The sequence below is a fragment of the Sebastes umbrosus genome, chromosome 1 (assembly GCF_015220745.1).
Source record: "Sebastes umbrosus isolate fSebUmb1 chromosome 1, fSebUmb1.pri, whole genome shotgun sequence".
In the NCBI taxonomy this organism is placed as follows: Eukaryota; Metazoa; Chordata; class Actinopteri; order Perciformes; family Sebastidae; genus Sebastes; species Sebastes umbrosus.
This window is the reverse complement of record NC_051269.1, coordinates 22,431,663-22,448,133: the sequence shown is the minus strand read 5'-3', so window position 1 is coordinate 22,448,133 and position 16,471 is coordinate 22,431,663. Positions and strand designations below refer to the sequence as shown.

General features: G+C 39.5%; 1 protein-coding gene across 1 annotated transcript in view; it reads left to right on the top strand.

The window, feature by feature from the left end:
* The window catches only part of LOC119485197 (dedicator of cytokinesis protein 3-like), a 228,634-nt gene that overhangs the window by 80,810 nt on the left and 131,353 nt on the right, over positions 1-16,471 (top strand). The window contains exon 2 of the mRNA XM_037764582.1: positions 14,822-14,905. Within this exon, the coding sequence (XP_037620510.1) occupies positions 14,822-14,905 (84 nt within the window). The remainder of the gene's footprint in view (positions 1-14,821; positions 14,906-16,471) is intronic.

Sequence of the window (16,471 nt, the reverse complement as noted above, 5' to 3'; positions counted from 1 at the left end):
AATGACGTTGGCATTGTAGAGACAAGTGTGTCTGCCTGTGGCTTAATCCTTTCAGGCCCTGACCTCAAAGAACATTTAGCCTTCACTGACGCTCTGCAGTGGCCACAAGGTAAGAGACGTGGGCATATGACCAGAAGGTCACAAGGTACATTTCTCTGAAAACCAGAGCAGGGAAATTGAAAGTAATGCTCGATCATCTGCTCCAGTAGAGCTACTCAGTGGTCATCAGCTGAAGCCTGATGGGAGTGTGGCCAGATTTTGGAATGAAACATGAACTCAATGTTAAATATTAAAACAGCTATACTCACTTTTGCTGTATGAAAATACATGATATATATACGATTACGTATGTGGGCCATTGTAGGTAAAAAAACGAATAATTATGGAATAGGGGGAGGGCTTAATTATCTGAAAAAAACCTCAGAATTTCCAAGATTAAAGTCGGACATTTCTGAGAAAAAACTTGGATATTCTCTGAGATTAGAGTCGCAAATTTATGAGAAAAAAAATCCGAAAAATAGTGGAGTTTCCTCTAACCTTTAGGCCACCATTACCATTTACATACTATGAAAAGGCTGTGGTTTACCAGCTAGCCATTAACTTTGAAGGAACAACAACAAAAGCACCACTAAAGACCAGTGTTCTGTCCCTAAACAACCCGCAGGTTACAGTCCACACCATTAAGGAGTTAATGAGCTGCTGTTTTCCATTACAGTAGTGCTATTAAAAATCCAGGCTATCACATTACAGAGCAGATGTAAATAGGAGAGTGTCCAAGCAGGGAAGGCTCATTGTTGGCAGATGTATTGGGCCTCAATATTGGTACCTGAGTGTTTATTGAGTCTCAGAAAAGCCACACAATTGTTAGTCGTAGATTTCAGCACAACTCAGTGTATTTCTCTGATCACTATTTCTCTGATCACACAGTTTGAAAGCACTGATAACTGTCCTTAAGCCACCACCAGACTTCACTCCCTGAACACTGTTAATGGCTTGATTAAACGCTGTTTCCTATCAGCCAATACCTCCATTAAACTTCCATCACGAGCGTGATGGGGACTTCTGTTCTGAGATAAATGGGAGTAGGTGTGTGAGCTCTGCCGGCGGCTTCATCCAGCCCAACCTTTATCTCCACAGAGATAATTAGGATGATACGCTGACATTTCAAATTTTAAATGTTCCTCTGTTAATGGACATCAGTGGTGTGGTTAGTTCCAACATTTGTTACAGTTGCCCTTTAGCCACTGCACATTGTTATTCTTACACACCTTCCAAAACTGGTGTAGAAATCCTTGCAGATTATTTAAATGAATATATATTAGCCCTCTGATCGATTCCCCTGTTCTGCAATGAGATGAGAAGATGGACATATCTGAGAGACAAGTTATTGATAGTAGTGTTCTAAATGCTACTCTAGCATTTAATTGATAGCGAGCAACCAGCATTATCCAGACTTAGATGATTACTTATTAACAATTGTTGTAAGTACTTTTATTACATACACAGTAAATCAATAAAACCTTATTAAATCCTATCTCCTTGAACTATTTCAGGTAAACAACCATGTATCCATCTGCTAAACACTCCTTTACTCCACAGTCTTTTGGCAAATTCAGGTCAGATAATATAAATCCAATGGGATGTGCAGCATTTCATCTGTAAATTTTCAAGATCATCACCAAATAACAAATAACAAGCTTGTTGGCACTTTTGGTCATTTCAATACAGCGTTGAGGGAATTCACAAAGAATGGATTGCGGCCGCTGATAGCACCGTGAATTGCATAATTTGCATCCGCTATCTGCCCCGTCTCATAAAAGATATTGTGCTGATGATATTACAGTGCAAACACGCCCATAAAGTTCTGCAGCTAGAATTTTCCTTTTTCCTTTTTTTTGCGTGTGATTGCAATTATCCATGTGGCAAAGTATAAATGCTGCCTTTGTAGGCAGAACAATGAGAAGGAAAAATAAAAATAAAATGTTCAGACGGCGAGCCATACATGTCCTGACCGATGAGGTGCAGAGGCATTCCTCAAAACTGTCCTTCCTCAAAGTCTGTCAGTATAAATGTGCTTCAGTTACCACCAACTCTCTGAAGATGCTAATCATTTCTCTGTAACTGTGCATGCTGGTCTCATACACTGTTTGTAGCTGTACCTACAAAAAGTAATGCACTGTAATTTGTATGTATCCCACAAAATTAATTTGTGTGTAATTAACGTGATCGTGAAGCAGGAAATATAACTAGCGGCCAATGCTTCGTAGGGAGTAGGTCGGGGAGGTCGGATGGCTCTAAAAATACCAAACTTTTGCCCGGGAGACGAACGTTCGTGTCCCGTGTGAAACCAGATGTCAACATTGATTTATTTGTCACGTAAGTTACGTACTTAAGTAACGGCACTTCCGAAGTTATTTTAACTAGATGATCTTTTCCTAAACATAACTAAGTAGTTTTGTTGCCTAAACCTAAGGACGTTGTTTCCTGTGAAGACGGAAATATATTTTTGAAAAGACTGTATGCATGTAACAAGTGGAAATTGACGCATGTTGCTGGAAATTTGTAAGAAAACGAACGAAAAAGAAGAAATCATTTTTTTTTTTTTGTAACCAGTGTATGAGAATATGTTGAACTGCATAGCAATGATCTTTGTAAAACAAACTTTTTGCAATGAGACTCATTTGCATAGAAAGGGGGCAATTTTGCGCCCAATGTCTACATATTACCTAATTTAAATAAGTGTTAATAGCACAGTGGCTCCAAGACGCTGTTTGTTTGACAGCGCAGTTAGGGGTGCATTTTACCGTTTGTGGTGAAAATTCAGCTGTGGTTGTTTCTACTTGACTAAAACTCTTGTACCCCCGAGCACGCCTCCTGATTAAAATTCATAACACACATCCTCTCCGGGGAGCTGCCCAGTTCAAACCACCCTAACCGTTGGTTACTGAGACATTTCTTCTGGAGCAGTTGGGGGTAAAGTGCAAGCGAGTTGTTTTCCCGTTTAGCCTATTAATAGCAGGGAGCAGATCTCCAGGCTCGACATCACATACCGAGGTCTGCGTCCCATCTGTGCGCTACAGTTTATCTCCGCTGTATGTGGGTTGGTGTGTGCCGTCTGTGCAGTCCCAATCACTACTGTCGGTTCAGGGAGGTGGCCTAGTTCTGCTTGATGCGCTACTGATGCCGAAAGACTTTTCTCTGCTCTTTCTCTCCGTCACTGCATTCTTTTTTTTCAGTGTTTTTCATTTCCCCCCTCTACCTCTATATTCAGTATTCCTGTCTTCCATCTTACAGTATGTTGTTATAAAAGCTTACAGGAAATCCACCTCACAATCATACAATCACTGCATACACACATGCTTATGAATAAATAAATGAACACATGCAAAAAAAAAAAAAAAGCTGCGTGTCTCTCTCATCACCATCTTTGGCTTTCTCTTCTCTCTTGCTCTCGGTTCCCTCCGTTTTTTTTTCTTTTCCTTATCACACTCACAAAACCTCATCCTCACGAATCAGCTGTGGAGCAGCAGCAACTAGCGGGTATGGGGAAAATCTCTCTCTCTCACACACACACTCAAACTTCCCATACACTTACACACAATCCATCTGCTGCGGTGCTGAGTGCACTTGATACGTTGCCTGCGTGTGCCTGTGGGCATCGTGGAGGATGTTAAAATGACAAGCTTCATCTCTTAATTAGGATGAGATCTGTTCGCAGGGCATGATGACACACACACACACACACAGACAAAATATCCACCAATGTGCACGCAACCTAGTCGCCAAAAAATTTGGCATTGCACGTTTCTGCAAACCACGGGATTCGTTGAAAGTTGACACCTCTGGAACAAAAATATGTTTCATAAATATGTTTCACATCAGCCTCTTTTGCAGAAACGCCCAATGCCATGTGGTTAATGTGAAACAATTGGTTGGGTTTCGGCAACAAAACTAATTTGTTAAGGTTAGAAAAAACATCATGGTTTGTGTTAAAATAATAACATAATAACATAATAACATAATAACGTAACAACGTAACGTAACAATGTAACGTAACAACGTAACAACGTAACAACGTAACAACGTAACGTAACAACGTAACGTAACAACGTAACGTAACAACGTAACGTAACAACGTAACGTAACATTACAACTGTAACAATGTAACTAGCGTAATAAATAACAACTACCCTTAGCGGACTTTCTTATGTAGTATTATGTAACAAGTCTAACTGTGTGAAGTAACAAGTGTAATGTCAATGTGTATTTTTGGTAAGACACGGTAACAACATAACGTAACATAATGTAACATAACAACTGTAACAACATAACTAGCAGGAATAAATAACAACTGCCCATAGCAGACTTTCTTACATGTATGTAGTGTTACGTAACAAGTGTAACAACGTAACGTAACAAGCGTAAAGTCAAGGTTTACTTTTTGTGTCACACGGTAACAATGTAACATAATAATCGTAACAACGTAACTATCTTATAGAAACAACTGCCCTTAGCGAACTTTCTTATGAAGCGTTATGTAACAAGCATAACAACGTAACGTAACAAGCGTTAAGTCAACGTTTACTTTTGGTTTCACACGGGACATGGACAGCGGTCTCCAGGGTGAAAGACCAGTGTTTGTTTGACTCCTCCACCCACCCTTAGTGGACTTTCTCGCTCGTCATACTCGTTATTATACCACGTAACTTTCAATAACGGTAGCTCAATATACTACGTCACTTTCTCTGCGGGTCGCTCGTTGTACGACGTCACTTGCTCTGACCAAATGCAAAAACGTTGATATTCAACGTATCCGTGGTTTGCAGAAACGTATGATGTGAACAAGTTTTCCTGGCAACTGGGCTGGTGCACGCACATGCAGTTCATACTATTCATGCACTTAGAGACCGATTTGAGGGCAGTAAGCATTAACAAGCATCTTCTGTTCATACTCTCCCTCTCTGTCTGTATGCATATAGATATGAAAGACATACAGTATAACAGACAAAGCCAATTCTTCCTTTATCTTTCTCTATCTCTATCACACATACACACGCACACACACACACACACACACACTATACACAAGCAGATAGTCACGCACTCTTGCCAGTACCATCTTTCTTTTTCTGATTCTTTATAGAAGTATATTGACGGCAAAACAAATTTGAGTCTGCAAGTCAGAGAGTGCACGCACAGATTCGAAAGAGCAGAATCAGATTTGGGCACGAGGGAGGAAAGAATCATGAGCGTAACATACGATTTGAGCTGCAACAAGAATTGTGTAACTACATTTGAGCAGCAGCAGAGATCCTCACGCTCGAAGGGATCAAAGCTGCTCACGCTCAATTTTGGTGGTCTGAACCACCTGAGGACAAATTGTACATTAACTGAGAGCAGAGCGTCACCTGTTCAATGTGAGCTTGAAGTGAAGGGTCACTGTTATACCCTTCCGTCTAATAACAAAGTAAAAGCTGGGACAGTGGCATTTTGTAACCATCAGATGGAGACAAAGAACTGTGTTCTGTCTGTATTATCTTTAAAATCAAATGCATTGACACTAAATTACTAAAATCACATTCAGTTTTGTTGCCAAATTATCACATTTTTAAGCCATTATGTCATTTTGATAAGTTGATTTAGTAGACGTTATTACTAACCATATATCATAGTGTCCATGTTAACTTCACGTCAACTTCAATTTATAATGTGATTTTCTGAACCAGATGTCGGGATTTCTTATTTCGTCTTCTGTTTTTATGAATAATTTTGACCAAGAAAATTGGAAACATTAAAAAAATTGTATGAATGAGTCTCATTGTAACTTCTGGCAGACTCATCAAATACCACCACTTGGTCAGTGGCCCCACGCTTCAAACTATGACGCTCTAGGTACCCCTCTAGCATCAATTTTGGACGTGCCAAGGACGGCTTGTTAACTTGGTCAGTTTCAGCTCATTACATTCATACAGTGTCTTTTAAAAAAAAACTTCCAACTAGGGGTGCACCGATACCGATACTGGATCGGATATCGGGCCGATACTAACTGAAATAGCTGGATCAGATATCGGTGACAATGTGAGTCGGCCCGACTGAACTAAATTTTATGTTAATATACTATATACATTATAGACTGTAATTTTAATTCCTGGTTAAGTTTTGATCAATTTGTTGCTGCATTAAAAAGGTTTACACTTGAATTGTAGTTCCTGTTAATTCTGAAGATCTCTTACCAAGTAGCTGGTGCACGATCCACCATCCCAATAATAAAGAACAATTAGATAAACTCATATCTATGGTGTATTTATTGGTCACATTTTGTCTTACCTAGTTAGGAAAGCAATGTTTAGGTCAATCCTGATGTTGCCTTACACATAAAAGAATAATCCAAGTCACTTCCACATAATGAGGCATACAGCTTATTAATTAAACACTGGTATCGGATTGGTACTCGGCCGATACCGAAAACCCAGGTATCGCTATCGGGACTGAAAAAGTTGGATTGGTGCATCCTTACTTTCAACGTAGATTTACATTTTTAGGTTTACGTTTTTAGGTTTACTTATGCAAATAAACTACTTGGTTAGGTTTAGGAAAAGATCGTGGTTGAGGTTAAAATAAGTGTGTTTGTTACGTAACTGGCGTTAGTTTTCTTATGTAACTTCCATACTTTACTGAGGTAAAATAATGCAACCTTGACTTGGTTTCACACGGGACACCACGAACAACGGTCTCCTGGGTGAAAGTCCTGTGTGTGTTTGACCCATCCATCCTCCACTCCCACCCGCCATACACAGACTTTCTCACTCTTTATACTATACCAGTTGCTCAGACCATCTAATACTGACGCAAATGGGTTTACATCGGAGTTATTTGAAAGCCTGGTGTGTCTTATCCAGATGCTAAAGAGTGCGTCGGTGCATCGATATATGGTATTTGACGAGTTGGGAGTGATGACGGGTTTAAATTGTAGGCCAAATGATAAAGCGTATAGACATAAAATATGTAAATCACATGTTGTCCTAAAAAGTAAAATTGAACAATATATTCAAAAGCGGAGGTTTTTTGTCATGCAAGACTTTAACTTTGAAAAAACTTGACCCTGACGTCCGGATGTGGGTGTGTCCTGTTGCAGCTTGCTAGTCAGAAAAGGTTGGTAAGTGACCTCTTAGATCTCAAAGTGCTCAGAAAACAAAACAACTAGAGAAAATTGAGAAAGCTTGAAACGCTCAAATCTGATTCTGCTCTTATAAATCTGTCTTCGCGCTCTCAAAGGTTGACTTGCAGACTGAGCTCAGAATTTGTTTTGTGCTCTCTCAAATCTTTTGCGGTCAATATACTTTCATAATTCTTCTCCTTTTTACTTTGCAAAATTGGGCTCACTCTGAAGATCTATACTTGAAATTGGTTCTCTCTTTCACACTCACACACACACACACACACACACACACTGTCTCTCTCCGTTTCAGTGCAGCCGTGGCTCACACTCGAGGGATTCCCATTTATTCCCTTTGATATGCTTATGGATGGAACACACAACTAAATGTGCGTGTAATATGTTTCTTAGGCAGCCACATATTGCAGCAGCAGGCAGATATGATGCATAATACATGAGCACGAGTTCCACAAAATGCAACATAATATGCATCGGGCCTACACTGTTTACAGTAAGAAGAAAATCCATTAGGACGCTTTAAAAGGGAATTATGCCTTGTTACTTGCTGTATTTTCCTGCATGTCACACATTATCATGCTTTGGTTTAAAGTTGTTAATGGTTCATGGCTCCACATATGAAGGCTCATGCAGAGCACTTCTGCATTCCTAAATGAAAGAAGATTCTCTTAGTGCAGAATACTTCTCACTAAGAGAGCAGACATCTTTTCCAGGCTAGCCAATAACCTCGGCCTCAGAACATTTCCGTGATTCTTCCTTGATCTATCTGAAAAACTTGAACATATTATCTTTCATCTTTGTTAAAATTACAACATGCTAAAATATTATTGTCCAGTACAGAAGTAGATATTGATACCCATAGTAGTATTATCAGCTAGTGGATCAGAGGCTTGGAGGTGTATGGGACTGCTGCTCTCTATATTTTCAGTCTGTGTTGTTGAGTGCACTCTCTGTTATTTATAAAACGTTATAATTGACATTTTTTCTATGATGATTTTCCCTTAATGGAGCAGTGTGTAGCATTTCAGGGGATCTATTAGTAGAAATTAATATAATATTCATTACTATGTTTTCTTTAGTGTATAATCACCTGAAGGTCACCGTTGTTCTCCGACACGCTTGTGAAATGGTAATGTGAGCCGCAGAGTGTAAAACCGTGGTACCACCGGCCGCCATCTGACTTGCATTGCTCCTAAAGCAGTGTTATTGTATGCAGTACCACCAGAGGGCAACAAAACCACTCATTTAGGTTTAGGAAAAACGTTATGGTTGGCCTTAAGTATAATGTAAACTAAGTGCAATACGTATGGAAACAACATGACATAAGAACGAAAAACTCATTACAAACGCCATCAAAAAACATGTCGCTAACATAAATTACAAAATTAAACACTGGTCTCCTGTCTTTGTTGGACCCATCCACCTTCCCTCCCGCTCGCCATAAGTGGACGTTCTCACTTTTCATTCTACGTCAATAGCTCTGAGCGTGGATACAATTACATTGCAGTCCATACGGATTTGGGAGAATATTTTTTGGACTGTCTTAAACCATAGGAATAACATGTATGAATTTTGAAAATGGGCGTAGTGCCCCTTTAATGTTGCATTTGTAACCTTCAAGATGTTCAAACTGCATGGTGCAAAGATTTAGTGTCATTTTTTTAAATTTCACTTTGCCATACTCTATTAATGACATAATCAGTACAGTAATCATCAAAGGTTTTAAAATCTCAAAGTGGGGTTGTAAAAGAGGAGATGGTCTCATTCCCCTGATTGAGACCCTGTGGACTCTCGTGGCCTCCACACGTTTTTAATACAGTTCTGGTCATTGAAATTCAACATTTGCAAACCAATTCTTCCTGCTGCTGTTTGGAGTTGACAACTTTAAGTTGCCTAATGTAGCATTTAATAAGAGATGCTAAGAATCGTGTCCAAACAATTTGGTAACAGTTTTCTATTATGAGTGTTGTGAGTCAGTGTGTTGATTTGTCTTTTCCTGTTTGAGTCCTTTTTGGTCAAATCACCTTGTTTTTGGTGCTTGCAAACGTGGAAATCTTACACTTAAGTGCTGTATGCTCTAACCGGCACTGTGCTTTGGTTTAAAGCATGCACAAAACAACAACATTTCTCCATAATACAGAATCATTGTTCCGCTTATGAAAGCTCCTTTTCTTTAAATAATTCACAGCCTTTAAATTAGTGTCAAATGTCCTCTTCAGTTTGGGTTTAGGTGGAGCAGGAATTAAATATTGAAAGAAACTTCTGAAGTCGCACCCTAAATTGAATTATCCTGTCGGGAAAATGTCTCATTTACGTGCCACACACACACACACACACGCACACACACACACACACGCACACACACACACACAGATTCCTGCACACAGCTACACATGCATTATTTCTTTCTCTAGTGTTTCCTCTCTCTCTCTCACAAACACATTCATACACAAACACCCACACACATAAAGGCCACAGGCTAAGTGGTGTGACTGGCCTAACAGATGTGAGTCATTTGTGAGACTATTGACCCAATCCGCTGGATAAACTAAATGCCAATACCATCCGGACAGAGCCATGCTAATCCCTGTGTGTTCAGCGTGTGTGTGTGTGTGTGTGTGTTTCCCTCCATGACTTCTCTCCTCTGTCTCTCCTCTTCTCTCGAGTGCTGTCAGCTTTGTGACAGCTTCTAGTAGAAGAAGAAAAATTAAATCATTTCTCACCACAAGGCGAGCCAAACAGCTTGTAAAGGAGAGAAACTGTTGGGAATGCAGTCAAAAAAGAAGAAAGTAAACATGTTTTTTTGATCTGACAGGTTCCATTTAGACGTGAGTATTATATTCATAGATACACTTTATGTAATAAAAAGAATAAAAACCAGATCCGCCAAGGATTACGGGGTGATCCAGATCTATATTATGTTCGCCTGGCTGGAATTAAACTTAAGCTGGAAGATGTGACATACATATAGAAAATATTCATCTATATTGACTCACAGGGTCTTTACTCTGTTAAGCCTTCACTTCCGTTGGGTAAAGCACTTCTGATGAGGAGACTGTAAATAAAATGCATCTAATCTTAAATCTCTTGCAGTGTGAAAAGAGACCGTCATTTATTTCTCACTAATGAAAATGTATGACTACGTTCTTCAGCCGTTGTCATGGCATCAGCCTCAGTCTCTGATTAGGTACTTTAAGTGTTTCCTTTTAAAATCTTATACTGAGATAAGATAGATGAGATAGTTTGCTTTATCACATTTTTACGCATACATTTGTGGGTTTATTAAATACTTTCCAGCCAGTTGCAGTTATATATTAGCGTTTCCCACACTGTCTTCATCTTTCTGTTTCAGGCCTTTGTTAAAGGAGCTCTATACGGAATTCAGAGCATATCTATAAAGGTCTGAGTGTCTGCAATTTGGTTACACCGTCTACTATAGACTTATTATAGGAGCTCAGGTTGAACTTCCAAAATTCGAAAGAAAATTCTCAACCATGCCAAATTGTATGCCATATGCATTAACACAGACAAAATTATCAAAAATAAGAATAAAAAGGAAAAAGCCATAAATGTCCCTAGTGAGGCAAAAGGGTTAAATTGATAGTTTCAATAACTCCTTGTAGTAACTTTAAAGAGAACCTATGCTTATTTTCAAGTGCATACTTGCATTTTCGGTTTCTACTAGAACATTTTTACATTACAGCTGTCAATCGATTAAAATATTTAATCGCGATTAGTAGAATGATTGTCCATGGTTAAGCGTGATTAATCGCACATTTTTTATATGTTCAAAATGTACCTTTAAAGGGAGAATTGCACTGCAATTCAAAGCTGATTAGGACTGTTAATAATAAAAAGTGTAAATTAGGGCTGTCATTTGATTAAAATATTTGATTACGATTGATTGTATGATTGTCAATAGTAAATCGTGATTAATCGCAAATTAATTGGACATTTCTTTATGCAGGGAGTTTTGTCAAGTATTTAATACTCTTATCAACATGGGAGTGGGCAAATTCTGTATGCAGCTTATGCAAATGTATGCATATATTTATTACTGGAAATCAATTAACAACACAAAACAATGACAAATATTGTCCAGAAACCCTCACAGGTACTGCATTTAGCATAAAAAATATGCTCAAATCATAACATGGCAAACTGCAGCCCAACAGGCAACAACAGCTGTCAGTGTGTCAGTGTGCTGACTTGACTATGACTTGCTCCAAACTGCATGTGATTATCATAAAGTGGGCATGTCTGTAAAGGGGATTTTATTTTTATATCTTGAGGTCAGAGGTCAAGGCACCCCTTTGAAAATGGTCATGCCAGTTTTTCCTCACCAAAATTTAGCGCGAGATTGGAGCATTATTTAACCTCCTTTGCGACAATCTAGTATGACACTGATTGATACCAGTAAATTCCTTTGGTTTTATAATTTCATATGATACAAGTATCTTCACTCTAGCTTTAAAACTGAGCCCACTACTACCTCCAAAAAATCAATTGTGTTAATGTGTTAAAGAAATTAGTGGCATCAAAACGAATTCGCGTTAACACGTTATTTTCGTGTTAACTTCGACGGCCCTGGTTCACATGCTTTAATGTTCAAAAACGCTTTACTCTTCTGTTACCGGCTATGCTGCTGCATCTCTTCTCACCCTCTGTCTGAAATGCTCTGTTTGATCTCCTGGGTTGCGAGTACTTTTGGGTCGTCAGTCAGGTGTGTCAGGTGAATTTCTCTTTACTTCTTGAAACGGTGCAAACTCTTTGGTAGCATCAATCTTGCTCCAGTCGCCTCTTTTCATGGACACAACTTTAATACATTTTTTATTTTACACATTTGGTCCGAGCACAGGGCAAGATAACAAGATAGAGTGAGAACATACAGGATCTCTGACAGTTGCATCAACAAATGACACACTGACATACCAGTGACAATGATGGAGTGACAGTGATGACAGCAAGTTACAATGAACAAATGAGAGAGAGAGGGAGAGAGAGAGAGAGGGAGGGGGGATGTCAATGACAGAATCCAAGATGGTGACAATCCCACGCTGAATGGCGTTGATAATGGAGACCCAGAGCATGACAGTGATAGAGAGAGAGTGATGGCGACGACAGAGAGACAGACGGTGACAATGAGAGAGAGAGAGAGAGAGAGAGAGGCATTGATGACACAGAGACAGATGGTGACAGGGACAGAGAGATGATGGCAGACAGAGATGGATACAAACAATCCCGCTGCCTTAAGGTGTGAGGTGTGTGTCCTGGCTGCCAAAGTATCAGACTGTAATCAGCACCTCTAGCTACATATTGTTATTTGGTGTGTGTGTGTGTGTGTGTGGGTGGCATATTTAAAGAAACAGTTCACCCCAAAAATCAAAAATACATATTTTTCTTTTTGCCTGTAGTGCTATTTGATTTTCTAGTTTGTTTTGGTGTGAGTTGCAGAGTGTTGGAGATATCGGCCGTAGTAATGTCTGCCTTCTCTCCATTATAATGGAACTATTTTGTATTTTCGAGTGCCATACTCGAAAGAAATACATTTGAAAAGCTCAACAGGAATGTCTCTTTCCAGAAATCACGACCCGGTTCCTCAAGATAATCTAAGGACCTTGTTGTGAGCAGTTTCATGTGGGAACTATTTTCTTCCTACCGCACTACACCCGCCAAACGTATCAGCGCAAAGAAGGAAATGTGAATCTATACTTGATACTGTTTACTCACCTAGCTAACATTACAGCTCAGCTGAGGACGACGCCATTAATGTTTACATCTCGCGGTGTCACAAGCAAAGCCTCTCGTCCATGAGTAGATGCACGCTTCCTTCTGCGCGTTTATATGGTTGGTGAGTGTAGTTCGGTTTATTTTTACTTGCTGTTATTGTTGTCTTAAAGTTTTATATTTGTACTCTTCCCACTTTGGATTGCAACTGCTGCACAGCAGTTTCCCTCGTGATAAAGTTGTATCCTATCTTATGCTGGAACTGACTAATTCTGCATCTCATTTTGGGCCATTTTTCACTTTTTCTTAAAAGATAAATTACATAAACTTACAGCATTGTGTCAAGCCTGTTCTAATACACCGTTCGTAGCTATACCTACAAAAAGTAATGCAGTGTAATTTGTATATATCCCACAAAATCAATTAAAAAATCACCAGAGTTTAGCCTTTGTGACCGGTGTTCGTACGGTGTGTGAAACCAGAAGTTGATTTATTTGTCACGTAACTTCCGTACTTAAGTTACGCCACTTCTTTATTTCAACCCAAACCACGATCTTTTCCTAAACCTAACTAAGTAGTTTTGTTGCCTAAACTTAACAAAGTAGATCTTTTCCTAAACACAAGTAGTTTTGTTGCCTAAACCTAAGAAAGTCGATCTTTCCTAAACCTAACCAAGTTGTTTCCTGTGAAGACGGGACGTTTATTTTGAAAAGACTGTATGCATGTAACGAGCGTAAATTGAAAGCATTGCTGGACATTTGTAGGAAAACTTAAAAAATGAGGAATATCTTTTTGTAAGATATCATATGAACCGTTGTATGAAGATACGTTGCCTGGGTGTCACACATCAGATTGAGAAAGTTTGTGACATGTTCTAAACATCAAGCATTTATAATCCCGGGGATTTGTAAACTATTAGATCAACAGTTGCAATGACAACCGAACTCTATATCTAGAGACAATGACAAACAGAGATGGGCATTGATGGCACAAAGAGCGACTGTCATGAGGCCCTGAGGAGCGTGACCATGACTTGTTTGGCTTTCTTGATTCACCACAGACTGAATGAGAAATAAACTGCTGTGACCTCAGATGGACGGTCTTCAGACACAAAGAGACTTAATGGAAAGAGCCAGTTAAACAGACAAAGACAGAATAGATCGAGAGACAAGATCTTGTTCTACATTCAGAACAGACTGCAGTCGCGGCCCGAGCTCACTTCCTCACAGACTTCTGTTTCAATAAGAACACCAACACAGACAAGGGAAAAGTGCTGGTTTGCCTTTGGGCTGGAGTTTTATAGCCCAAGTCCTACTAAGCAATTTACATTCATATTTTATATATGAGAAGTGTGCAATTGCTGGTGATTATATCCTCCATATCCATCATATTAAGCAGCCATAAGTAGAGAGTATGTAGAGATGTAGAAGCACAGAAACAGCTCGGGATAAAAGTGTGTTCTTAACTGGTTTAAACTTTAAAGGTCGACCAGAAGTGCAGCTTACTTTAAGTTACATTTTCAATATTTAATACATTTAAGTCCTGTACAGAGTGACTTACAGTGACTGCAACACTGGAATGAGCTCGAGGCCTGTTGTTTTCTGGGTGGACTGGTGCAGTCATGAGGATTATTAACATCAGCACTGGCTGGTACAGCACGGACTGTGGATGTTCAGTCAGGCTCTGATGCTAACGTCATGCTGCTGTCACGGGACGGGCAGACAGTTACGGCAGAGGGGCACAGCTTTGGTATTCATGTGGTTTGTGAACTAAGTTGAAAAATCTAATTGATATTGAATGTTTTGAAGAGTTAAAAAAAATCATATCTAGATTTATAAATAACGAATATACGTAGTTGCTACCCTGCAATTCAAAAAACACATTTTCACCATCTTTTCTTCTCTCTTTCCTTCTCTGCAGTGATCTGCACCTTCCGTGGCTCAGTGATTCAGGGTTTGGCTCTGGAGGTGGGAGAGACGGTTCAGATTCTGGAAAAATGCGAAGGTAAGACTTCTGCCTGATGAATAGCTTCGTGAGTTATTGTGGGGGTGGATGTTTGATACAGCTATAATGTCCTTGATCACTGTTACGACACTGTTATCACCAAAGCAACAGTAATCTGTAAACATCCTCCAGGGTTAGAGATGACTGTTGTGCCTTAAAAGTTTTCTTCAAACACATTTGCATACATAATGTTATAATTACATGACAAATATTGTTCGGAAACCCTCACAGGTACTGCTTTTAGCATTACAAATACGCTCAAATCATAACATGGCAAACTGCAGCCCAACAGGCAACAACAGCTGTCAGTGTGTCAGTGTGCTGACTTGACTATGACTTGCCCGAAACTGCATGTGATTATCATAAAGTGGGCATGTCTGTAAAGGGGAGACTCCTGGGTACCCATAGAACCCATTTTCCTTCACATATCTTGAGGTCAGAGGTCAAGCGACCCCTTTGAAAAAGGCCATGCCAGTTTTTCCTCACCAAAATTTAGCGTAAGTTTGGAGCATTATTTATCCTCCTTTGCGACAAGCTAGCATGACATGGTTGGTACCAATAGATTCCTTAGGTTTCTAGTTTCTAGTTTCATATGATGCCAGTATATTCACTGTAGCTTTAAAACTGAACCTTACAACTTCTGAAAGATCGCATAGCGGCCGAGGCATAGGTTACCAAAATGCTCGCTGCTGACTGTCAAATTTAAGAGCTTTAAGAACTGTTTTCTGTTTTCTGAGAGAAAACTAGACTTCCTCATGGCTCTGTTTTCAGGCTTTAGAAAATCTAGCCCATGACAGCAGACTTTGGCCAATCACAGGTCATTTCAGAGAGAGAGCATTCCTATTGGCTGTTCATTCAACAGAAGCAGCTGTCAATCACTCGTGAACGGTCTGTCAAATGGTCAAACTAGGCAGAGCGGATCAAATATGAATCAATGTCCTGTTACTTTAATGCCTATTTCTCTCGTAAAATATTTTCAGAAACATCTTGTAGTGTACTGTTTAGCTGTAAATTAAAAGAGAAAGTTTGCTCTGGCTGGTGGGCGGTGCTTGGTGGCCAGGTCACAAACTTTCTCTGATTGGTTGTTTTCCTCCGGTCTGTGAAATCTTACATATGCCATTAGGATCATCTGAGGACACCGGAGGACACAGAGGCATATGATTTTTTTCAGATTATCTGTCTCATGCACTACTGTCAGGATATAGTGACCGTTTTATAAAAATAACTTTTTTTAATAATATTTGCTCCAATCTCGCCTACTGCTGCTTTAATCACATTTCCGTAAATTGCTGAAAGTAGCCGATAAGTCAAGACGGTTGACATTTGGAGACGTGTATAGCACCTGTATGGAGCTTCTTTTGCCACCAATAGTTCCTGCATCAATTCCTGAGTGCCTGTAAAAAACATACTGCTGAGTTACTTTGTGCAGCCTTATCTTAAATGTACTGAAAGTATTTAAGAAATATTAGTTATACAGTTTGGCTTCTAGATGGAGGTAGTCAACAGTCAGAGCAGCAGTATTGTAGCTCTTTGCCCCGGTGAATCAAGCTCCGTTTCCCCCAGATT